The sequence below is a fragment of the Schistocerca gregaria genome, chromosome X, assembly GCF_023897955.1.
Source record: "Schistocerca gregaria isolate iqSchGreg1 chromosome X, iqSchGreg1.2, whole genome shotgun sequence".
In the NCBI taxonomy this organism is placed as follows: Eukaryota; Metazoa; Arthropoda; class Insecta; order Orthoptera; family Acrididae; genus Schistocerca; species Schistocerca gregaria.
Window position 1 is genome coordinate 455,896,152 of NC_064931.1, and position 26,979 is coordinate 455,923,130.

A 26,979-nucleotide genomic window follows, 5' to 3' on the forward strand; every position below is an offset into this window, starting at 1 on the left:
CACAAGAGAACATCACCACTTGCTGAACTGTGCAATGATGGAAAGATAGACGCGGTTTTGAACTTCCAGGGCCTTGTCGTCGATGATAAGGACGACAGGGTTGTGTGAGTGCACGACGTCAAGAACTTTAGCGCTCGTACTAAACTATGAGACGAGTATGATTAAAATGGGTGAAAGACAAAAAATTATAATGAAATAAAAGTAAAATGACTTCTGAAAAATCATTTTATATACACACATACACATATCCTAAAATATTTGTTGAAAACAGAGACAGTTACAATAAAAAAGTGATTAAAATATCAACGCAGATATACACTCCTGGAAATGGAAAAAAGAACACATTGACACCGGTGTGTCAGACCCACCATACTTGCTCCGAACACTGCGAGAGGGCTGTACAAGCAATGATCACACGCACGGCACAGCGGACACACCAGGAACCGCGGTGTTGGCCGTCGAATGGCGCTAGCTGCGCAGCATTTGTGCACCGCCACTGTCAGTGTCAGCCAGTTTGCCGTGGCATACGGAGCTCCATCGCAGTCTTTAACACTGGTAGGATGCCGCGACAGCGAGGACGTGAACCGTATGTGCAGTTGACGGACTTTGAGCGAGGGCGTATAGTGGGCATGCGGGAGGCCGGGTGGACGTACCGCCGAATTGCTCAACACATGGGGCGTGAGGTCTCCACAGTACATCGATGTTGTCGCCAGTGGTCGGCGGAAGGTGCACGTGCCCGTCGACCTGGGACCGGACCGCAGCGACGCATGGATGCACGCCAAGACCGTAGGATCCTACGCAGTGCCGTAGGGGACCGCACCACCACTTCCCAGCAAATTAGGGACACTGTTGCTCCTGGGGTATCGGCGAGGACCATTCGCAACCGTCTCCATGAAGGTGGGCTACGGTCCCGCACACCGTTAGGCCGTCTTCCGCTCACGCCCCAACATCGTGCAGCCCGCCTCCAGTGGTGTCGCGTCAGGCGTGAATGGAGGGACGAATGGAGACGTGTCGTCTTCAGCGATGAGAGTCGCTTCTGCCTTGGTACCAATGATGGTCGTATGCGTGTTTGGCGCCGTGAAGGTGAGCGCCACAATCAGGACTGCATACGACCGAGGCACACAGGGCCAACACCCGGCATCATGGTGTGGGGAGCGATCTCCTACACTGGCCGTACACCTCTGGTGATCGTCGAGGGGACACTGAATAGTGCACGGTACATCCAAACCGTCATCGAACCCATCGTTCTACCATTCCTAGACCGGCAAGGGAACTTGCTGTTCCAACAGGACAATGCACGTCCGCATGCATCCCGTGCCACCCAACGTGCTCTAGAAGGTTTAAATCAACTACCCTGGCCAGCAAGATCTCCGGATCTGTCCCCCATTGAGCATGTTTGGGACTGGATGAAGCGTCGTCTCACGCGGTCTGCACGTCCAGCACGAACGCTGGTCCAACTGAGGCGCCAGGTGGAAATGGCATGGCAAGCCGTTCCACAGGACTACATCCAGCATCTCTACGATCGTCTCCATGGGAGAATAGCAGCCTGCATTGCTGCGAAAATAGGATATACACTGTACTAGTGCCGACATTGTGCATGCTCTGTTGCCTGTGTCTATGTGCCTGTGGTTCTGTCAGGGTGATCATGTGATGTATCTGACCCCAGGAATGTGTCAATAAAGTTTCCCCTTCCTGGGACAATGAATTCACGGTGTTCTTATTTCATTTTCCAGGAGTGTATGTACTGGCTGATCATCAGACAAAATAGGATGAGCCAGATACTCCACATTAGACTAAAACATCCCCACACTACGACTTTTGGTTGAAGTTCGGACAACGAAAATAATTCTAAAAGCTTCGCAACAGACGTCTCCTCATTAGCTAAAACAAAGTTTACGTCTCACCTGATGTTAGCCTATCCTATTCGGAAACTAGTTAGGGCGACTTGATTCCGTCGGAGTGACCTTTATGAGGTACGCCACAGCCGGGTAGTTGGCAACACAGACAGCAGCTTAGTGTCCCAGATGCTTTGCTACTCTTTTTCCCACAGTTACATGGCTTTTTTACTCAGCAGTGCGTTGGAAACTTGATGGGGTAAGGTACGTAGTCACAATGGGTTCTCCGTAGGCCTTATTGGCTGCTACATTAGCTAGTTCGCTACCCCCCCCCCTCTTTTTTTATACCAGATGCCCTCGTATCCAGTAGAACGATACCTACTTCCCTTGATGATGGAGAAGCAGCAGTTTATCCTGCATTAATTGGATAATCTTTTCTTCTGGGTACAGTTGATGGAGAATTTGTAGGTCACTAAGGGAACCTGAGATGATGAGAAACTGCTCGCTTCGATGACTGATCCGGTGCCTTCAAGTTAGCGTACACGGTGGGCGGACAAAAATATGGAAACAGCAAAAACACAACACTTCACCATGCTGAGTACTGTTTAGGACAGGGGTCTCCAAACTTTTTAGTCCGCGGGCCACATTGACTACTCCTGACTCCTCCACGAAGTTATAAGGGCCAAGATCTACCTAGTGGGATTAAAGCACCCTAGCACTCTATGATCACCGTAATGTAAGGCTAAAGGAAAGATGAAATCGCAAAAATCTAAGGTTGTGGGAATAGCTAGCACTGAAACGAACAACGATTTTTATTTAATTAAATAATTTTGATTGGTGGACGTACCTGACCGAAATTCTGGCGTATTTTATTCTGGCGAATTTCACCGACAAAAAAGTGTATCACTGCACATTCTTCACGAAAGCGTCCTGCAAAGTTAACGAAATCTCAAAATCATTGTTAGCAACACTATTACTGCAAGACGTAACAGAGGTGGAGTATGTCAACGCATTGTTATTTCAAGGGCGCAACAATAAGTTTAGTTATGTAGTCTCGTAGCGAGAAGCAGAGCCAATGTCGCTGTATATTGGTCGCCATAGGCCTCTAAACTCAATTGTTGGCAGTATAGGCACCACCTCATGTATTTGGCGGACAGAATACCGGGGATGTCCAGCCAGCTAACGCGGGCCGGTTTGCCGGCTCTCGCGGGCCGTAGTTTGGAGACCCCTGGTTTAGGAAAACCGTTGGAATTCAAAACAACTTCCAGTAGTCTCCGAATGGAAAAATACAGTTCCTATGTGGTTTTCAAGGGAATCTTTGACGATTCTTCCTGCAAAAGAGTTACAAGCTCAGGTAACGATGATGGAGGTGGATAGCGATCACGCACCTTTCTCTCCAAAGCAGACTAAAAAGGCTTTAATAATATTGAGATCTGGTGACTGAAGTGGCCAGGGAAAATGTGACAAGTCGTCCTCGTGCTCATAAAATCAATCCTGACCAATGCGAGCTGTGTGAATAGAGCACCTGTCATCTTGGGACACTGTATCACCGTTTGGGAACATTGTACCATTAGAAGGGCAAGGTCAGCAAAAACGCTCACATAATCCTTGGCAGTGACATTACCTTGCAGAGCACCAATGCAGCCCATGGAATACCACGACATGTTTGCCCAAATCAACAACAAATCCCCGCCACGTTTCGCTCTTGGGACGTAAACGCAGCTAGAAGTTGTAAACAGTGTGAAACAAGGTTCATATGACCAAATGACTTTCTTCCACTGCTCTACATTCCAGATTTTATGGCTGTGGCCTCACGTTTTCTTGTTAAGCGCATTTGAATCACTGATAAATAATTTTGGAATTCCAGTTCACCCTGCAATTCTCTGCTTGTGGAGCGCCCTTCGTGTTGTTTAGGTGCTGACAGGGTTCGCGAGTGCGACATTCAATGCTACAGTGATTTTTCCAACTGTCGTCCCCTTATTTTTGTTGTAATCGTCTTCAATGTGCGTCCGTCACGATAACTTAACACACCTGCATCCGTGTTGTGACTCAGCAGATGTTATTCCACATCCGCTGTGTGAGGCATAAATCTTCGACACGGTGCCTCGTGAAACACCAAACACTTCGGCTACCGTGGTTAGGAAGAACCCACCATACGATCAACAATTTGCCCACATTTAAAGTCACTTAGCTCTGACATAATGCTCTCACAATAACGCAGAACACTGTTCTGACCATGACTGACATTCGCAACGTATTGAGGACATTGCACAGGTGCCGTTCGTGGTCAAATTCAACAGCGTTATCTGCAGGCTTGCTTCTCATCAGCATTTATGCTCAAACGTGCATTTATCGCAGAGTTTCCATATTATTTTCCGACCCCTGTAGTTCAGCACTAAAAACTGTGAACTGGTCAGTGTCGATAAGTAAGGGGACACGACTAGGGTAGACGACTGAGATATCCTCTTGTTTCTATCCGCCTGTATGTATTTTATCAAAATTGCAGTGCTCATATGAAATGATATATAAACTCTAAAGTTACACTTAAAGTGCTTTCTTTGTCTAACACATTCAATTCTAAAATCATTATTGGCCTCTCAAGGGGTCAAAGCGGGTTTTCACTTAACTTGGCGTAAAACATCAATATCTGCCGCACCCATTTGTAAAATGAAACCCTCGCAGGTATCAAAATAAGCCTCGTTCCTCGCCATCGGATGTTAAAGAGTCGTTCGAAATGTGGCTGAACAATGGAGTGGTATGCAGGTGAGAAGGAAGAGGAATAAATTCTGTACGTCTGTCACGCCATGAGTAGTTGTCACCTGATGTGAAGTGGTGGCCCTCCTGCACAGAAGCTGGGTATAAGGCTGGTCCTAAATGCCTCAAGACTGGTCTAATTTCCTTGTGGTCGATGAATCATTCTTTTACGCTATACATCCACGGTATAGCCGCGATCGTACAAATCATCGATAAAACAGAGACAGTCAGGTTTTGTCTGGCTCCTAAGTTCTGTCACTAAACACTAAGTGCCCTGAGACATCTTGCCTTCAAATCTTTCAGATGTGGCAGACAAGGCACTTTTTCGTCAGAAGTGAGGCCCAGGAACAGCAGGATTCTTTAAAAATTAAACTGGTGCCTTTCATTCCCAATTCAGGCAAACTAAAAATGGAGTGAAAACTGTTAAAAAGAACATACATAGATTTCTCAGTAGGAAATACGAGCTGATTTTAGTTGCCTAGTCCTCCAGTCTCCTGACCGTCAGCTGAAGCTGGCATGTGCTACTTGTAATGCTGGAAAACAAGCTAAAGATGGAGAAGTCTTTCACAAATAGTAAACACTGGGCAGGGTCTCTCCCATGTTCGTAATGCTGTTAATAGCTGTTACAAGCATTGTCGTTCTCAGAAATACCACCTGATGGACACTGCTCTCTTCTTCAAAACGACTGAAAAAGTATTGCAGGCTCCATACTTAAAATAACGTGGGGACAGAAAAGAACGTAAGAAAACTGGTAAACGTCCCCGTATACCAGATTCATTGATCTGTCCTTGGATAATATGCCTCTACTTTCAGTTGCAACAGTTTTCCATTCAACCGAACTAAGAGTATACAAAATTTATATATTACTGCAAAGTATGTTGGTTAAGTCAAGAGGCATGTCTGAAACGATTTTTCCACTTAAAACTCGTTATCGTTGAATCCATGAAGAAACAAGGAGTACAAGAACGAAAATTAGAACATCCAGAATTCATTGCAGACTTCGAAATTTAAGGGAACTTTGTTGCTCATTGCCCACAGTTGGACATTACAAGGTGTGAAAGAAGCTCTTTCTGATTTAATGGGGTAGCATTAAAAAGAATGCCACATAACAGAAGTAACCCATATATACATTACTCTTCGAGGCAGGTGCGCTACCCCTGCGCCATTCCCATGCAGAGCTCACCACAGTCTCACGGACAAGCCTAACACGCCTCATGTGAGGCCCAAATTCGCAAGTTACACCAAATACTACTGATGTAGTGTACCCGCTTATTATACAACCAGAAGTCAGCTTAAATCGACGAGTACCTTTCATTTATGATATCCCTGCCGTAAGGCCTTCTTTAGATTTTCACAGCCAGAAGAAGAAAAGTAGGCTAACTTAGCTTTAAATTTACTCTTGGAATTGATGGTTCTCTTCTCAACAGGCATCAGGCAATTCTGTTCTGCCTCGTCTGAGTTGTTCAGCATCGTAATAGACATTTGGTGATTATGCAGCGTTGTTTATGATGGTTTCTGCTTTTTCTGCCTACCATTTCATTGGGTTTAAGTAAATGTATGGTTGATCTGGGTACTCAGAACAGTTATAGGTTTATAGTCACTGCAGCCTCAAGTTAGCGAGTTACATCACTTATGGTGTTAAACAGAACATGTTAGTCAAGAGCGTTACAATACGATCGCGCCCTAAAGGCTCGGCTTGTTGAGTGCCAGGGGAGACAGAGCTTTCTCTTGAAACGAAGCCAACTCAGAGTGCTCAGAACGCGGAGGCGGCGGAAGCCATATCAACAGGTAGCTATGGAAATGAAGCACAAAAGCTAAAGGCAATAGGCGAGAGTCCGGAGAGAGCCACGAGACAGGATACGACTGAGTTCTTACAAAAAACAGAAATTACTTAAAAAAGAAGACACTTCCAAAAAATTGAAGATACTTCCAACAAATGAAACATAGTTCCAAACAAAAAGACAACAATAAAAAAGACGAAAATTCCAAGAGAATACAGGAAAAAAGAAGTAGTGCTAATCAAAGGATAGATTTCATTCATAGTTGATAGCAAACGCATCATTTTAAGCCTTCATCAGGAGTTGCAAAGCGTGAAATCTGAGACAGTGCGATGGCAGTTGAAAACCTAGAAAACGGAATTTCAACTAAACCGGCCGTTGTACGGTAAGTATTGGAAGAAGTCAGCAAGGAACAAAATAACATGTTATGGGATGTCTCTCAGAAAGTATCTAGACGCAAGCAGGTCTTGAACCAACGTGATGGTGAAATATACAAGACAAACAGACAAATTGAAGTTTTTACGGTGGCAGTTGAACAGTTATCTGATCTTGAGGAGAATAATTCTAACGGGACTTGTCTAGTAAATGTGGCAGAAACGGAAAAGGTACAGATTCTGCTTCGTTTTAAGGAGATTCTGTCGGCAATTAATAGGCGACACCATGAAGCTCCAGATGAACTGCATAAATTAGCCGTACACGGTGAGGACCTGTAGGAATCGAGAGAGCAGTGTGTTCGGATAATACTGATACGAAGAAGAGAAGACACTTTCCTGACGAGCTCAGAGAGTTTCAGGAGAGACTGTCAAGAATTCGGAGTCCGACAACCTATTAAATGGGCGCTATGAACAGATCAATTAATGACTTTGAAGATGAAGAAAACAGGAGATGCTGCATTCCATCATGAAAAATGAACTTTCTGTGTGCACCAGAGAAGTGAAGTAACGATGCGGATGCGTATAGGCATCCAAGACCGTAAATTATACACGAGGTTCCGAACAGGTTTCTTCGCCAAATATTGATCGAAAAGTACGCTGGATCGAGTAAAACTTAGCATCCTGATACTGCCGCATATCACGATGCGAGACACCAGAATCTGGTGCCATATTAAAGGATCTCGATTCGTCGTACGACCCTTCCGAAATCATCAGAATTTGTTTGACCAAGCTGCCCCGCAGGATGCAAAGAGAAATCATGACTGCTGGCAGGAATATAAGCAATATTCCAGGTTTTCAATCTCTACTGAAGAAATCTGGCTACGATCGAGACGCAGTACCATGCTCCCCATTACCAACAGAGCAAAATCAGTTTCGCATTTCTCGTAAATTCCACGAGACACGAAGGAGTCATCAGCCACATTATTCCAGACGTAAAAATGGGCGAAGAAGACGAAATGCATGATCACACTCAGGACTGTCTCGGAGTAGGTGCAACGAGTAAAGAAACGTGGACTGATCTGGTCTAGAAATATTAGGAGAGGGAGTTCGTAGTTCTGAGGAGACACAAATGTTTGTTTTGTACACAGACATCGAAGACATAAGTTTAGTTATTGACAGTGAGCTGTCCGATGGTGTGTGTTCAATTAGGATAAACAACAAAAACTTTTCAGGGGATTATAGACACTGCCTCTCATACTTCTGTAATGACTAAGAAGCTGTTTGAAGGTTGTGGAAGGAATTGTCCATGGCACGAGTTGCCTTTGCAGAACACGAGAATAAGAGTAACGATGTGCTTTAGGCCTCAGTGTAACTAATATTTTCCTCTGTAAATCAACTTTGCTTCCTGGAAGATCAAGCAAACAGATAAATTTAGAATCACTCTTTCCTCTCGCATAAGAGCCCGATTTCCTCTTTCAGAAAAGGGATGTCCTGGAATGGTCCACCCCGCTATTATCTACTAAAGCATTAATTAGCTGTGCTCTAAATAGCCTTTCCATGGCTGTATCTTACATACCCTATTTCTTTCGCTCCACTACACGCTGATCTGTCTTCTCATCAGCTTTCACTCCGACACGTATTCTTACGGGCCAGTAATATGTAGTAATTTTCCGTAAGTCTGTAGTCCAATACTTTGTCAATCGTTCTAGGAAATATCAATAAACGTCATAGACAATAATGCTTTTTTAAAAAAATTACCCGTCCCCTAGTCTCATCAGCATTGCAGTCGGTAGTAGAAATCAGAACGGTACACATCGCATTCAGTGATCAAGTAGTATCTGCACAAGGCTGTACCGCGTTATTGTTAGCGTGCGCAGGTTTCGAATGCAAATTTTCTCTCTCAAATTCAGGTCTTAGATGATTCGTTTTGCACAGAAACCTGTATGGCAACTGCATTTATGGTTGAAGACTAATGAGCACTGAAAAAGGTGGAATACCTGGTGGGAAACGTTGCTAAGTTCTTGTAAAATAGGAATACTCCGCTGTTCCTAAGTTGCAAGTCTTTATCAATGAAAAGGTCCAGATATTGCCAAATATTTGTACTACCAGTAGTCAGATTAAATCAACGAGTACGTTTTAAGAGCGATACGTAATACAGCAGACACTCAACTGAAGGCACGGTCAGGGCGTTGATAGCTTCATAGTTTGGCAGCAAACAGTAATTCGCCGGCAACGTGGGCGTACTCACGCGGCTTTATGCCGTCTAGCCGTCATCATCAAGTTCCATGCGCGCTGGCGAATTTTCGATATTACTGAGATTTAACTTAAAACCACCAAAAAATCATATCAAGGAAGGGTCACTTAACAGCCCCCATCGTTAATCTGTGACACGGATTCTATCTGGGTCAGGCTTACCTCCCCAAATCCCAGAACTGGCGCGTTATTGTGTAGGCTATCTTCTTGATGGTTCATAATGAAATATACCAATATGACTAAGTAAAGCGAGCCGATGCATTTTGTCTCAGAGTAATAATCAACATCGAGACATAAATGCTTTTCCTTTTAATCTTAGTTTGTGATAGAAAGGGATTCACTGAGTAACTCTGACAAGAGTAATTATCAAGGCCATTACCAAAAGGGCTTTGCATAAGAAAGAATAAGGAAAGTCTTAGGACACAATGTAGTGTAAATTCAACCGAAACAACTAACAGATGTCTTCAGAGATGTGCAATTTGGAGTGGGTTATATAAATTAAATGATCCATTGCTACTCGTCATTACGTTACTAAACACTAACGTGTGTAACCCATTAACTGCAACCTCACACATCGTCCACAAAACTGATTTAAAATAAGTTACAAATGTCGTACATTAGGGAACAAAGCAAACTAAACTACGAATAACAAACTATTAAATGTTGCATAGCAACTTGTCTTTGCATCAAGAGACACAAAAAATAAAGACTGCTAGGACTTCCATCACAAGTGACGTGAAACATGTCGTGAAATAATTACGACGCAAAGCTAATTGTTGTGATATGTGGAGAGTCCATGGTTAAATAATGGATAATAAGTACCATATAAGTTACAAACAAATGAAACCAAGACACATGGAGGAAATAAGAAATGTGTTTATTATTTCATAATTGATTTCCATGGTGCATGTTCGGTCACATGATTCTGTCAATGAAAAGTACCTAACATACTGAATAATTCCTTAAATTTAGAAGGATATCAGTATCTATCCTCAATCTCGAGAAAATTGGTCGTTTCTAAAGCGCTTCGTCCCGAATTCGAGCGCCAGCGAAAAAGTCAGAATGAGATATTTGTAACATTACTCAAAACTCATCCACGTTTTGAGATATCGAAACAAGAGTTTTGCAATTGACAGTACGCGAAGAGAAAAATATTTGGCCATATGATTAATCGTCGACACTTCCATATCTAACCGATATTCAAGCTACTTACAGACTTTTCCATTGAAAAAACACCATTTTTAAGGGCCATCGACAGCTGATAAAACGAGAAATTTTACAGGTTCCTAGAAAACGGTAGTAGTTTTCGAAACATGGCTCTGACATTAACAATAAGATTCACAACCGTTGCAAGTTTTGTGGGGTCAACTGCCAAAATATTGGTGGATTGCTTCCAGCCACTCCACATGTGAGTGTCTTTTTCTAAATACTATGAATGATTTATGTAACATACGGAGACTCCTAACTGTAGTTGGTGATGCTGACCGAAAACACATTCGTCTGAAGTGCCCAGAAAATTCTGGTACAATATTTTTTACTTATACAGATTTTCATTCAATCGTACAACAAGCAGTTGCAGATCCTCAGGGGAAATTCATTGCAATCGATGTTGGAGGATTTGGAAAGGGAAGGGAAGGTGCTAGATTTTATTCTTCTTGACGCAAGAATACATCGTCACACTCTCCACTATCACACATTTGCTGGATTGCCTTTCGTATTCATTGGACATTAGGAGTACTCATCGTTTCAACAAACGCTTTTCCAGACCACGACAATTAACAGAATGCGATTTTGCAATAATGACGGGTAAGTGGAGCATATTTTGGAAGCCAAGAGAAATTGTGCCTGAATTTGCTGCTGATATTGTGAAATGTACATTAGCTTCACAAAGCAGTCATTGACCTACAAGGATCCCTGAGTGTCGATGAGCAACATTCAATAGATATCGAGCGTTCTATGCGAGGCACTTATCATACAGGACGAAATTTTAACAGATCTTAAAATGAAGCCGTCTAAATGATACAGTTTTGAACTCTTTTTCTCCCATAAGAAAACACGATTTACATGTGTTTTTCAGCTATGTTACTTCGACAGCATTATCGCCTTATTTTAAGTCAATGAAGGAAATAAGAAATTAATGAAATGCATTTTGTTCTTATAGTCTGTAATTCTGCTGGCACCACATCACATAACTTGTCCAAAATAAATTTGTTTGGAAGATAGTGCTTCGATGGTCCCATAAAGGATGCCAAGAAAAAAAAGCTGCTATCAAAGCCTCCGTCGATGCCATTTTCTCAACAGTACAACTAAAGAAACTCAGCACTGACGCTGCTACCCATAGTGACAGCCGAATACTGCCGGCATTGCGCGGCCGCAGCCTGAGACACTCTATAGCTCTGGTCGCCGCTCTCGCAAGGGAAACTTCCTATCGCACTTTTAGTGATAAAATGGCCCAGTGTACAGCCCATCAAAAACTGAACACAGACCAAGCGTAAAAACAGAAAGGTATAATGAACTGTGAAAAAAGAAGCAAAGTAGAAACAATGAATGGTCCAAGATGAAGACGTGCAACACATCTACATCTACATCTACATGACTACTCTGCAGTTCACATTTAAGTGCTTGGCAGAGGGTTCATCGAACCACAATCATACTATCTCTCTACTATTCCACTCCCGAACAGCGAGCGGAAAAAACGAACACCTAAACCTTTCTGTGCGAGCTCTGATTTCTCTTATTTTATTTTGATGATCATTCCTTCCTATGTAGGTTGGGCTCAACAAAATATTTTCGCATTCGGAAGAGAAAGTTGGTGACTGAAATTTCGTAAAAAGGTCTCGCCGCGACGAAAAACGTCTATGCTGTAATGACTTCAATCCCAACTCGTGTATCATATCTGCCACACTCTTTCCCCTATAACGTGATAATACAAAACGAGCTGCCCTTTTTTTGCACCCTTTCGATGTCCTCCGTCAATCGCAAGGGAAACTTCCTATCGCACTTTTAGTGATAAAATGGCCCAGTGTACAGCCCATCAAAAACTGAACACAGACCAAGCGTAAAAACAGAAAGGTATAATGAACTGTGAAAAAAGAAGCAAAGTAGAAACAATGAATGGTCCAAGATGAAGACGTGCAACACATCTACATCTACATCTACATGACTACTCTGCAGTTCACATTTAAGTGCTTGGCAGAGGGTTCATCGAACCACAATCATACTATCTCTCTACTATTCCACTCCCGAACAGCGAGCGGGAAAAACGAACACCTAAACCTTTCTGTGCGAGCTCTGATTTCTCTTATTTTATTTTGATGATCATTCCTTCCTATGTAGGTTGGGCTCAACAAAATATTTTCGCATTCGGAAGAGAAAGTTGGTGACTGAAATTTCGTAAAAAGGTCTCGCCGCGACGAAAAACGTCTATGCTGTAATGACTTCAATCCCAACTCGTGTATCATATCTGCCACACTCTTTCCCCTATAACGTGATAATACAAAACGAGCTGCCCTTTTTTTGCACCCTTTCGATGTCCTCCGTCAATCCCACCTGGTAAGGATCCCACACCGCGCAGCAATATTCTAACAGAGGACGAACGAGTGTAGTGTAAGCTGTCTCTTTAGTGGACTTGTTGCATCTTCTAAGTGTCCTGCCAATGAAACGCAACCTTTGGCTCGCCTTCCCGACAATATTAACTGTGAGAACCAGGGCGTCATGGTTGTGTGGTTAGGGTGTTGGACTACAAAGCGTGATATCCGTGTCCAAACCTTCCACGTGCCTATTTTTTTCCACAAAATTATGAACTTTTCGTGCGATCACTGACGGGTCTGTTCTCCTTCTGTAATCTTGGTAATTGTCACACTATACATTAGCTGTAGATTATGAGTCATGAAGTAAGAATAAATTATTGTCGTAAGTAAATGTGACAAATAGATGAATAGTAAGAGCAGGCGAGATGCTGCGTAGACCTCTCACAGAACTGAAAACAAAAAATAAACGGGTATGAATTATGTTAAAACAAAGGAACTCAAGGGTCTGTACTTCCAAAACGGAACATAAGAGTCATTACGTGTGGTAATTGTGTAGAACAAATTGGAAGTATGTACGTCTGGACGTCCCTTCCCTACACCTCGCTTTTGCAAACAGCCGTTACACCGCGACACAGCAAAACTTTGAGTACAGCGATAGATACATCAGTGATTGGACGGCAAGTTCATAATTGTGTGAAAAAAAAAAAGGAACGCGAGGCAGATTTGAATATGGATCTCCCCATTCACACTCCAGCACCGTGCGCACAGAACCACCATGCCGAGGCTATTCAAATCCGCTCCGTATCGTACATCTTAAGCTTGGACAATTCACTGTTTCTATTTTGCTTGTTCCTGTTTCCATCATCGATCTGTGTTCAGTTTTTGATGGGTTATCCAATGGGCCATGTTACTACTACATCTGAAGAGGCTGTGATGGGGAGTTACCATAGTCAGACGCAAACATGTTTGGTTCGCTCAGCGCCGCTCTATGCCGCGAAGCTTCGCGCCAATCTCCTTGCAGGGTCACTATAATCACCCTCACTGAGCAGCACTGTTTGGTTTCACCATCGCTATTACGTTGGGGTGTTCGGATACCTTTAATAAGATAGTGGGCATACTCTGAACTGAACGTTACCGAGGATGACCAACGGGTTTACTTACCGAAACTCTACCTGCAGATCACGAAAATTCGATGAAGCAATGACAACTGAAGTTAACACATTGGGTAGAAACTATCCTGTTTCTATCACCAACTTCAGCTGCATCCAGCTAACGTGTCGCGAAAAACATGTTTTTCTTTGAAGTGGTTGTCAATTTTATTTCGCCTCTGAAACATTTATTTATTTTTAACCTTCTGCGTAAATCCCGAAGAGAAAGGTTTCCTCACCCACATATATGAATCGTTATGTGTTTTCACCCTTAAGAAGACGCGGTATAGTTTTTCACATTTTTGGCATTATGATATTTTCACAACAGCCTGCAAGACGCTTCGTTTCATCATGAAGAGTCTATAGTGCTGTAATCTAACCAGTTGGGAGATGTTCTGAAACTCTAACAACTAACTGAAACAGCTGTATAGTTTTATTTCAAGAAATACAGCAAACATGCACTTATTCTGTATTTCTATTTATGCCAATACGCGTTTCAGGCTGTCAACTATTTTCAAATACTTGTTTTGTAAATTAAACTGCCTTTTGCTGCTGCTATTTAGTTTATTTCTCCCATACGCGTTTCGCCTTTTCTTGTTTTAAGGCATCATCAGTGGGATCTACAAAGATACAGTTTTGTTTAGTTTTAGATTATTAAACAGTTCACGTCGCGATTTTTGTAAAAAAGTAGTTACTTACAATTTGCTGATCTGCGTTTTCTCACATCTGGTGTAGAGGTCGCACTACCACTTTTTTCACTGCCACATACTCGTAACTTCGAGTTTTGGCCTTCCTTACACTGTTTCCCATGTTTCTCACACTTTTCGTGGTGAAATCTTGTGGTTTTGACACTCGACACAACTATTTCGTGTGACACTGCCTTTCACAAACGTAAATATTGCGACTCCATTTCGCGTTTCCCCCTCTTTGGCAAGTTCACGTATTTGTTGCCAACCTATCAAAGTATGTGTTTGAAACTACCTTCTATTTGTGCTGTTTATACCGTGTCCGTGTGTGTATGAGAGAGAGCGAGAGAGAGAGACAGTTCATGAGTGTAAATTATTATTATTATTATTTTCTTTGTGTGTGTGTGTGTGTGTGTGTGTGTGTGTGTGTGTGTGTGTACTAGCTTATTAGCGAGTGGTTGAAAACTTTGGTGACAGATATGTTTGATGTTTGGTGCTGTAATCCTTTTGGGTGTGTTATTCTATTATTTTATCTATTAGTGTAAATAATGAACTGTTTGCCATCTGTATTTGGTCATTCAACAGGATTTTCTTTTCTGCTTTGGTTTTCTGTATGTGATAATTTTCTTGCATGGTTAGGAGGTGTTTTTTATTGTTGAGTCTAATTATTCTCATGTCATCTTCTCTAGTGGTTGGTTTGTGGTCATTTTCTCTTAGGTGTTCTGCAAATGTGCAGTGGTTTTTCCCATATTTCCAGGCTCTCATGTGTTCTTTGTATCTGATATCAAATGTCCTGCCTGTTTGTCCTATGTATCTGCCATCACAAGTGTTACACTGTAATTGATATATACCTGCTTTCTGGTATATGTCTATGTTTTTTGTCAGTTTTGGAGTGTATTTTTGTATAGAATTGTCTGTTGTGTATGCTATATTTATTCCCTGTCTTTTGAAAATGTTGGTGATTTTATGGGTGAGTTTGTGTTTATTTGTCATTGTGTACCATCTTGTGTTTTCTTTCCTCTTTTTCTGATCATCCTGTGTAGTTGTTATGGGACTGTGTGTTTGTGTTTGGTTATGTTGTGTTGTCTTTGTTTTGGTGCTTTCTGCTTTTATTTTACTTTTAATTTTGTTGTTTAGCTTTGTGACTGTATTATTATTGTAACCATTATTTTGTGCTATCTGCATTATTATGTCCAGTTCTTTTTGGTAGCTTTCTTTGGTGAGTGGTATTGTGTTGAGTCTATGGATCATATGTCGAAGTGCTGCTTGCTTTTGTGCATGTGGGTGGTTCGAGGATTGGGGAATGATAATGTCCGTAGCTGTGGGTTTACGGTAAATTTCAAATGTATGCTTATTGTTTTGTTTTTTGATTGTTATATCCAGAAAGTTTATTTGGTTGTTCTGTTCTTTTTCAATTGTGAATTTTATATTTTTATGTATCTTGTTGATGTCAGTATGTAGTTTCTCAATTTTTGTTTGTGGTTCATCTATTAAACAAAGGATGTCATCCATATACCTGAACCAATATAATATGTTGTATTCTTTTGCTGCTATTTTTGTGAAAATGATCTGTTCAATGTGGTAGTTTCAAACACATACTTTGATAGGTTGGCAACAAATACGTGAACTTGCCAAAGAGGGGGAAACGCGAAATGGAGTCGCAATATTTACGTTTGTGAAAGGCAGTGTCACACGAAATAGTTGTGTCGAGTGTCAAAACCACAAGATTTCACCACGAAAAGTGTGAGAAACATGGGAAACAGTGTAAGGAAGGCCAGAACTCGAAGTTATGAGTATGTGGCAGTGAAAAAAGTGGTAGTGCGACCTCTACACCAGATGTGAGAAAACGCAGATCAGCAAATTGTAAGTAACTACTTTTTTTACAAAAATCGCGACGTGAACTGTTTAATAATCTAAAACTAAACAAAAATGTATCTTTGTAGATCCCACTGATGATGCCTTAAAACAAGAAAAGGCGAAACGCGTATGGGAGAAATAAACTAAATAGCAGCAGCAAAAGGCAGTTTAATTTACAAAACAAGTATTTATATGCTTGCTGCGGAAGATGGCCACGCAAACAAACTTGTTATTTTCAAATGGCGTAATACGTATTTGAATCTTCAGTAAGTATATCATTAAAACATAGACAGTAAAATGGCTGTAGCTGGTGCCTTGTACAAAATAACAACTGCGTTTAGCTACTCCACTTCGCGAATTGTATATTTACGGTATAAAGCTCTTTAGTTGTACCTACTACTCTGCTTGTTATTACCCCTATTTTCGCTTTCATAGACGTGGTAGAAACACTTTTCCACTTGTACCTCACCCAAAAAATCAGCGCAGTATTTTTATACAACAAACAAGTGGTAAAGAGTGTGTGTCACTTCTATGAACGAGAAAATCGGAACAACAAACAGAGTACGAAGTAATTTATTTTGGACAGGGGAGCTGCAGAATCCTATTTACTCTTGATGTTGTAGCAACGTGCTTACTGAAGATCAAGGGTGAAAGTCGTGCGCATTGGCATAAATGAGAATACATAATAAATGGCTGGTGGCTGTATTTCTTAAATTAATACTATCCACAGGGACAGGGCTCAACAACCAGTACAATGAATAAAGTATAACCGCTCGAGTGCAACCTAGTAATATTTAGGCCTGACTATTACTAAATGAATTTAACATTAAATGTGCTAAATAAACAGAAACTAGCCTGTGACTAACTTTCAGAACAATACGTACAGTCTCTCTCACGCATCTTATGTGAGTAGGAAGTAGATGTCGTCGTACTGTTCACACTGCAAAAGTCATCACAATTATATAGAGGGATCACGGGCATTACACGAAGAACGAACTGAGTTATTTATTGTAGAATCTTCATTCATCAACAATGTAAATCAAAAGACCAGAACTGTTAAGAACCAAACGTCCCGAAGTGCATGCACACCACATGCACGTAACAAAAAATAAAAGATGAATCACGTTTACTTACCACTCACTGGACTTCGCATGTGAAATTGACCACAACCTGAAATTGAAGGGAAATTATTATTAAATAGGTGTCAATGTGTCCATAATACACTGAGATATAAGCTCTAAAGGCTCTGAGCACTATGGGACTTAACTTCTAAGGTCATTAGTCCCCTAGTACTTAGAACAACTCAAACCTAATGAACGTAAGTCCATCACACACATCCATGCCCCAGGAAGGATTCGAACCTGCGATCGTAGCGGTCGCGCGGTTCCAGACTGTAGCGCCTAGAACCGCTCGGCCACCCCGGCCGGCGAGATATAAGCAGACTGGATAAAAGTTATATATCCATCTTGAGTGAAACTAATTTTAAATTGAGAAAATATACATTATTACTATGAGCACATTAGTACAGTTAAGTGAGTACGAAAAACTAGCAGACAGACACCCATGCAGGCAAAAGTAGTACTAATCCTGAGGCATTATCACACTATTCAGTCTCCTACATCAGCGTCCCCCTTCATGAACCCCTTTTCTTAACACAAACGCAAAAAAAGACATTTATTCATTTCGAAAGAAGTTTCGGGTGAAGAGAAGGATAAAGGTAAATCAAATCTTACGACGAGTTTTAACAGAGTGGGTAGGGACATATTGTGCTTGGTACATCGAACGGGTAACTTCATGGGACCTGAGGGACATTGTCTCGTCCCTTAACAGTAACCACTAGAGCCCTGTAGCTGCGTGGTGTGCGATTGGGAGCGTTAATACACTTCGCGAAAGTTGGCTAAGTTGCCGAAGATTACCGATGCAAATGACCGCGCTCAATTCCACTGCGAAATCACAGTGCGCGCATGCCCGATGTGCGTCATTTAACACCAGACTTGAGCGATATTTATGTGAATGGTTCAAATGGTGCAAATGGCTCTGAGCACTATGGGACTTAACATCTGTGGTCATCAGTCCCCTAGAACTTAGAACTACTCTAACCTAACTAACCTAAGGACATCACACACATCCACGCCCAAGGCAGGATTCGAACCTGCGACCGTAGCAGTCCCTATGTGAATGGCGAATAACGAATACACATATAATTTACTATTCCTTATTCATGAATACCAAATATTATTTGAAAGATTTATCACTTACACGAACAAAAACACTTATTCGTCATCTGTGAATAAAAAGTATTAAGGATCACGGATAAATCTGAAATCCAATTGCCTTTGTAGCTCCCATTTTTGCCCTACATTAAACAAACGTACTTTTCGTTTCTTTTAAATTAGTTTTCAGCACAACTATTCTTTGAAACGTCTCATTAGAAACTTTATTTGATTTACAAAAAATTTACAGTTGTGACACTAAGTACAATATGTCAACACATGCGATGCAGTCTTGAATTAGTTTTTAATCATAACTTCGATGTATGATTTTCAGCGACAAATATCGCCATCACCAGCAGATTCTTTAAATCTAAAAGATGCAGAATCTAGCATCGTTAGCAGGTCTTGGTGGCCGAGCGGTTCTAGGCGCTTCAGTCCGGAACTGCGTGACCGCTACGGTCGCAGATTCTAATCCTGCCTCGGGCATGGATGTGTGTGATGTCCTTAGGTTAGTTAGCTTTAAGTAGTTCTAGGAGACTGATGACTTCAGCATTTAAGTCCCATAGTACTCAGAGCCATTTGAACCATTTGAACTAGCATAGTTATACAAACACAGTAACACATAATTACGATTTTACTGTTAGTTTTCTGAAATATAGTTTTCCGTGGATACTTTCATTCTACCTCATTTATTGTATGTTACGGCAGTTTTTAAGAATCGCTGTCATTGTTTGCTGCATCTTTTTCTGTGCTTTTTCTGATACAGTTTTGTCTTAGCGTACATCATGTCGTTTGCAGCTGTGTGAGCGGCTGTTAGTAAGAAAATACTAAAAGGTGAATTTACCTATGTCAGCGTTATGCAATTGGGGTTGCGGAAGTGTTGTGGAATACAGTTGTGGTGTGTACTAAGCTGTTACTTAGTTATTCGAGTGTTCACGTTCGTTGGACGGCATGTAGCTGATTCTATATACAGAAAAACAAAACTTTACACTCTGTTAATGGCCCACAAGATTACGCCATCTTGCTGTTCGCTTGTGTCACGAGAGGTGTATTGCATGTTGCGAAAAGGCAATGAAAACTGTAGCGGGAGTTACGACGACTTCTGTTCTTTTTTTATATCGCTGTGTGTGATGGGTAAGTGGTTCTTTGCGTGTGTGTGCTTTTTGTTCTGTGTCCTTGGTCAGTTCTCTCAGAGTAGTAAAGTGTGTGTCGTTGCAGGGTGTTGTGTTTTCACTTATTAAACTTTTTCCCTTCCACTATAGCCTTATGTATGTAATAATTTTCTTATATTGTCAGTATAGACCGTTGCTGTGTTTCAGAATGTGTAGATCACTTTCGGTATTAATGGGTGGTGGTGGTGGTGGTGGGTAGTGCATAACGTCCCGTCGACAACGAGGTCATTAGAGACGGAGCGCAAGCCCGGGTTAGGGAAGGATTGGGAAGGAAATCGGCCGTGCCCTTTCAAAGGAACCATCCCGACATTTGCCTGAAACGATTTAGGGAAACCATGGAAAACCTAAATCAGGATGGCTGGAGACGGGATTGAACCGTCGTCCTCCCGAATGCGCGTCCAGTGTGCTAGGTATTAATGGGGTTATGGCTTTTGTTCATTGGGTGTTTTGCGAAAGTTGAATGTGTGCTGTAACTCTTTAGAGCTCTCATGTGCTCTGTGTACAGCACAGGTTGGCTGACAAACTGAAAGAGTATTAAGAAAGCGTTTACTTGCGTTTGTGCTTTACTTTAATATTGATTAATTTCTGACCAATTTTGCTGCCCTCTTCATGCTAGTTAACTTTGTAGAGTTGCTGTTTAAATGAATGTGATACTACTGGAAACACATGGGTGTTGGCCAGACCCTATACCCTTCTCTTCGTCATTTTGCTCGTGATAAATCTACTCAAAACCTTTAATTAACATTTTATGTAAGAACGAAGTCGAATACGCCTTGGTATCAACGGAAGTTTTTTTTCTCCTTTTTTGATACTCCTGGAAGTCAAGGAGAACCAATAACGCTATACGACAGGTCTGTCAACAACCATATGGTAGAATACACTTTTCTCATATTTTGCAAAATTTTTGCAGTCAAGTAATACACATTGGAAATTTTCAGGCTTACCTTCGTATGAAAGTAATCCGTCACTTAGAAAAAAATTATTTATGTGGCTTTAATCCTGCTGCGAAGCCTATGTGAGTGCTAGGTGGCTTATGCTGTTCACCAAATACGATATGTACACATACAGATATTCACTCATTCATTGGCCATCCTCAGCTTTAAATAGCTCTAAGCACTATGGGACTTAACATATGAGGCGATCAGACCCCTAGACTTAGAATTACGTAAACCTAACTAACCTAAGGACATCACACACATCCATGCCCGAGGCAGGATTCGAACCTGCGACCATAGCAGCCGCGTGGTTCCAGACTGAAGCCCTAGAACCGCTCGGTCACAGCGACCGTATCCTCAACTTCATATCCATCATTGTTATTTCACAACACATTTCAGTGCAAAAGTTGTTGGGAAGTGGCAGTTTCATTTTCCTTGTCTAAAAATACTGTAGGGAATGTGGCTGAGGTGCACAAGCGTTACGTACAAAGGGGAGGGCTTAATGTATTGTGGGTGTCGTTGAGAAACCTACCTTGAAAGATAAGTAGATGCATTCGGTGGATGTGCCGACAGCATACTGTTTCCAACTGAAGAGGCTAAAAAAAAAAAAAGTGTAGTGTACGAGCATCCGTACCTGCTTAAGGCCATGCATGTGTGTGAGTTTATTGGGGAGACACGCTGCGAGTCGTCACCCTGTCGCCAAAGGGGAACCCTTCAGGGAATTCAAGACCGCGAGTGTGTTTGCCAAACATATGCCAGGGAGAGTCCACAACAACTGGCCAGAAGTACCTGATTTCCAAGAATTTTTGAGATAGTCCAGCAAAGATTTGGCTTCCACAGACAGGTAAAGAAGACGAGACCAATCACCTAGTAGGACTCACCTACTGGCAGGCACCGATACGTCGCCAGCCAATAATAAGATGAGATGACAAAAGTTCGGTGCTGTGGAAGTACAAGAAGTGTCGATGAGGATCAAGTCTGCCAAGCAATGAAATTGAAGTGGACTTCGTGTCGAAACTAACTAAGAAAATGTCAATCAGGACCTGACCCCGTATTACACCACAGCCAGTGCACCACAGCAAGTAACCTACACTCAGTAAGGCCACAGTCTGTGACCCACAAGCAGGACTTAGTGTTCACTTGCACTTCATGTTGATCAGATCCAATCAGTTTTCACGAGCATTTCACTTTGTTTTCAACTCTGATGCCAGTCATCAGACTCTGACCCTCATGGTCGCCACTGCAAACATACTGCAATGGCAATCGAGTCCTGACTCCGCTGACAAAGAGTCATTCTTATGACCAACCTCATTCTATTCAGTTCAGATACTTCTGGTGATGATTCTGAAAATCTGCTCCATGCATAACTACTACATTCCACCACATGCTGGTTCCAGTGTCTTTATTTCCGCCCTGCATCTGATTCACGGGCGACATTACGACCCTCAGCTCAAGTTCCATCTTGATGTCAGAGTAAGAGTTAATAATAACTGCATCAATGAATAGAACGCGTGACGGCCGACAATCTGAACGCAAGAAACTTTGGCGAAGTATCAAGAGCCGCAGTTAACGGTCTTCATCTACTTCATTTTTTCAGGAGGACGAAAGCGTTGAACTGCCGACAACTATCGGCCATTCACCAAGTACCGATCGCTCGCCCAGATAGAACTGAGACAGCAGCCCATCACGCCGCCGCCCGTCACCGGCCGCTGCTCGGAAATTAACCACTGTTGGCAACCGGTTCGAGAGTTGGGTCGGGTTAAACTACCAAGCTGGTTCACCAGAGAACCCACAGCGTACTACAAACGCCGTCATTCCGTCGTGTCAGCGATGTCTAAGAACCCTGATATCCAACACCTTTAATGTACACTCCTGGAAATGGAAAAAAGAACACATTGACACCGGTGTGTCAGACCCACCATACTTGCTCCGGACACTGCGAGAGGGCTGTACAAGCAATGATCACACGCACGGCACAGCGGACACACCAGGGACCGCGGTGTTGGCCGTCGAATGGCGCTAGCTGCGCAGCATTTGTGCACCGCCGCCGTCAGTGTCAGCGAGTTTGCCGTGGCATACGGAGCTCCATCGCAGTCTTTAACACTGGTAGCATGCCGCGACAGCGTGGACGTGAACCGTATGTGCAGTTAACGGACTTTGAGCGAGGGCGTATAGTGGGCATGCGGGAGGCCGGGTGGACGTACCGCCGAATTGCTCAACACGTGGGGCGTGAGGTCTCCACAGTACATCGATGTTGTCGCCAGTGGTCGGCGGAAGGTGCACGTGCCCGTCGACCTGGGACGGGACCGCAGCGACGCACGGATGCACGCCAAGACCATAGGATCCTACGCAGTGCCGTAGAGGACCGCACCGCCACTTCACAGCAAATTAGGGACACTGTTGCTCCTGGGGTATTGGCGAGGACCATTCGCAACCGTCTCCATGAAGGTGGGCTACGGTCCCGCACACCGTTAGGCCGTCTTCCGCTCACGCCCCAACATCGTGCAGCCCGCCTCCAGTGGTGTCGCGACAGGCGTGAATGGAGGGACGAATGGAGACGTGTCGTCTTCAGCGATGAGAGTCGCTTCTGCCTTGGTGCCAATGATGGTCGTATGCGTGTTTGGCGCCGTGCAGGTGAGCGCCACAATCAGGACTGCATACGACCGAGGCACACAGGGCCAACACTCGGCATCATGGTGTGGGGAGCGATCTCCTACACTGGCCGTACACCTCTGGTGATCGTCGAGGGGACACTGAATAGTGCACGGTACATCCAAACCGTCATCGAATCCATCGTTCTACCATTCCTAGACCGGCAAGGGAACTTGCTGTTCCAACAGGACAATGCACGTCCGCATGTATCCCGTGCCACCCAACGTGCTCTAGAAGGTGTAAGTCAACTACCCTGGCCAGCAAGATCTCCAGATCTGTCCCCCATTGAGCATGTTTGGGACTGGATGAAGCGTCGTCTCACACGGTCTGCACGTCCAGCATGATCGCTGGTCCAACTGAGGCGGCAGGTGGAAATGGCATGGCAAGCCGTTCCACAGGACTACATCCAGCATCTCTACAATCGTCTCCATGGGAGAATAACAGCCTGCATTGCTGCGAAAGGTGGATATACACTGTACTAGTGCCGACATTGTGCATGCTCTGTTGCCTGTGTCTATGTGCCTGTGGTTCTGTCAGTGTGATCATGTGATGTATCTGACCCCAGGAATGTGTCAATAAAGTTTCCCCTTCCTGGGACAATGAATTCACGGTGTTCTTATTTCTATTTTCAGGAGTGTATTTTATAATACTCCTTGCTTTAATATTACTATCCCTCTTCACCTGGTTAGACTAATGACGATCAAGCCTGGCGTCCTTATTAAAAAAGTGGTTCCCTACTTTCTGCGCAATTTAAATTTATCACAATACAGTTCACTGTACGGCCCTAGCATCATCTCCACACTAGAACTCTACAGACATACTCAACCTGTAGAGACCCTTGAATTAGAACCGGTACGTATGTGAGTCAAAATATCGATGATAAGAAGCTGATATCCGACATTCCTCACATGCTATCGAAATTTCTTAAGACTACCCACATTTTATATCACTGAACAGAAACTTCAAACTAAGCGCAGAACATCACTACTTGTAGGAGCTGGACAAAAATATGGACACACCAAACATTTCATATGGAAACAAACACTGAATCATGGGATGTACCTGATCAGCCAATGTTGTGAAATAATCCTTGACAATAATGCGATCTAGCAGAGCATCCATGCTGCCAATGGAATACCACAACATGGCTGCAAAAATCATCACCGCCCGCCCGCCATGTTTCGCTCTTGCAACGTGAATCCATCGAAGTTGGAAACAGTGTGAAACCAGGCTCATCTGACCAAACCACTTTATTCCGCTGCTCCATAGTCCAGGTTTTATGGTTGCGGCACCACGTTTTCTTGTTAAGGACATTTGCGTCACTGACGAATGCTTTTGGAAATCTAGCCCGCCCTGCAATTCGTTGCTTATGGAACTCCCTTCTTATTGTTTCGGTGCTGACAGGGATTGCGAGTGCGATATTCAGTTTTGCAGTGACTTTTGTAGCTACTGTCACAATCACTTAACACTCAGTTTCGTCTGCGTGAAGACCTTGAGGATTGTGTTCTTCAATTTATAACACCAAAACTCTGTTGATGATCACACATTTTCTACGTGTTTTATTAACTGTGCTGAATATTATTCTTGTAAATATGTTGTCAACTATTTGTTTTTTAACAAAGAGAATACGCATGGAATGTTAACATTTTATAAGTAGACACGCTGCCCTAGTCAGGGAAAAGCTGTTGTCAAAAAGTGTAAAAAATTGTAAATATATTATCGCTGGGTGTGTGAGCGCGTCCAAAAAGTAGCAGTTAGGAGTCTCGAGGGGGCAGTTGTTGTCGTTGGTTGTGAATATTCGTCGACGTGGCTATGCAAAAGTGCGGAGATAATATGTCTGTTTCTGAAATGCGGAGCGGTGAATAGTGAAATGGTTGTTTTGCCGGATGTTTAATATGGGCGAGCTACGTACATGACATTTATTGGGCACAGTACAAATGCTGCTAGAGAAATTCACATAACATCAAGAGTACTGTCGGCCCTTGTTATTGGCTATGGTATGGCAAGAAGATCAACCTGTGCCCTATTTTCCCGCAAAATGATGCCGCTCGACAAACCAACGGGATCACGAAGCAAACTAAGATCTAGCCTTTTTATAACTAGAATTGTAATAGGCTGACCAGTGTAGTTGAATATTTTTTGTGTAAGTAACATTGTTTTCTTGCATATTGTCACGTAAATAATTTTCCTAAGTCATTATCCTAGTAGTATCCATCCTATCACTTTGCACGAACCGAGCCAATCAGAAAGTGAAGTGAACATTAATTTATTAGATTATCAAAACTTAATTTTTCCAACTTTTGGACAATTACGTAATAATGAAACCCTTGACTGTAGTATGAATTAAGTCAGAAATAGAATGATACAAAAGCCAGTATTAATTCATTGGCTAAAAATAGAGTATTTTTCATAATACAAAAATTGGTATTAAAACCTTACGTAACTTGGACACTGATTCCACGGTCAAAGCACAGGTTCTAGTAAATTCAAACAATCTTTCTGCTTGCTGCAATTACGACAATCGATATTACGGTGAGTAACGTAACATAAAGCTTCTGCCCAGAGCATGTTTTATGTATTTGCTATTTGATTAATATCTGACTACTGTGACATGTGTGGTGTGAAGTACTTGAAAGCGAGCAATAGGTACTGTTCCTACGTCATAACGGTAATAACTTTTCTAACGTAAGATTGCTTACGAGTATAAAGTTCAGTTTTAATTTAATTTTTCTTGTTCCGGCGAGGAAATGGCACCGTTGGTTGTTTTCATTAATGACATAATTTGAAAACTTTTTTCCAGATTTTCCACTAACTACTGTTAATTAAAAATTAGTTTACGTTATAAAATATATAAAGATAACAGAACTTTGTTTCTAATCGTCATTGCTGAAATACTGAGCAGTGGCGATTCGGTTATAACTTCATCTACTTCTATCGGTTTTACATTATTCTTCTGAGCAGATGCCTTTTCCCCACAGATTACGTGACTTTAGGTACACGGTCATACAGGAAAGCATAATTAGCCGGAGAGGTAGGAGAGTTCTTCCTGTATGCTATATAAATCCCCGATACGGTGCCTCTTTACTCACCGAACACTTCCGCTATCTTGGTTACGTAATCACCAAAATTTTGACCATATTCGAATTCACTTGGCTTCAGCATAATGCAGCCACCACTACACATAACACTGTAATTATCATGATTGACGCTTGCAACGTATTGAGGACACTGTACATGTGTCGCTCGTAGTCAAACAACAGGGTAGTTTGCAGCATTAACTACCATCTGCATTTCTGTTCAGGCATGCATTTCTCGTGGTGTTTCCATATTTTGTGTCCAACCTCTGCGCTTTTTTAGTAACTGCTCATCACTAGATGTACCCATACTCTCAGTGAATGGTGGCGAGTGTACAAGATCCTTCTCCGTATGCGTATTTACCGGTATCTCGAAATATGAGCTCTCAGATACTTCAAAATGCATGAAGAGTTAAAAATAAATAAACAAATAAAAGGTCGATAAAAATGAGATGGGTTGTGTTGGCCATGTGATATATGCTGGCATACTGAGCAGAATGGGCCTTGACGTCCTCTCAACGTTGTAAGCCAATTTTGGAACACGTATATGAACCATCAGTTTTGTTCGCACCTCTAATAACAACTATTTAGAAGTGACTGAAGTGTGATGACCCGTCACATTACAGCCGTAAAGTGAGTACATTAAACATAGTAGTACAAGGCTCCGGAAATCCGCTATCATCCCCGATCTTAGGGGCAGCACTATTGGCTGTAACTG

The 26,979-nt window shown here is 42.5% G+C and overlaps 1 protein-coding gene across 5 annotated transcripts in view; it reads right to left on the minus strand.

The window, feature by feature from the left end:
• LOC126299299 (filaggrin-2-like) overlaps positions 1 to 26,979 on the minus strand; it is a 492,536-nt gene that overhangs the window by 123,434 nt on the left and 342,123 nt on the right. For all 5 annotated transcript variants that reach the window (XM_049991095.1, XM_049991094.1, XM_049991096.1 and 2 more), the window contains one exon: positions 17,350 to 17,385. In XM_049991095.1, coding sequence (XP_049847052.1) covers positions 17,350 to 17,385 — 36 coding nt within the window. The remainder of the gene's footprint in view (positions 1 to 17,349; positions 17,386 to 26,979) is intronic.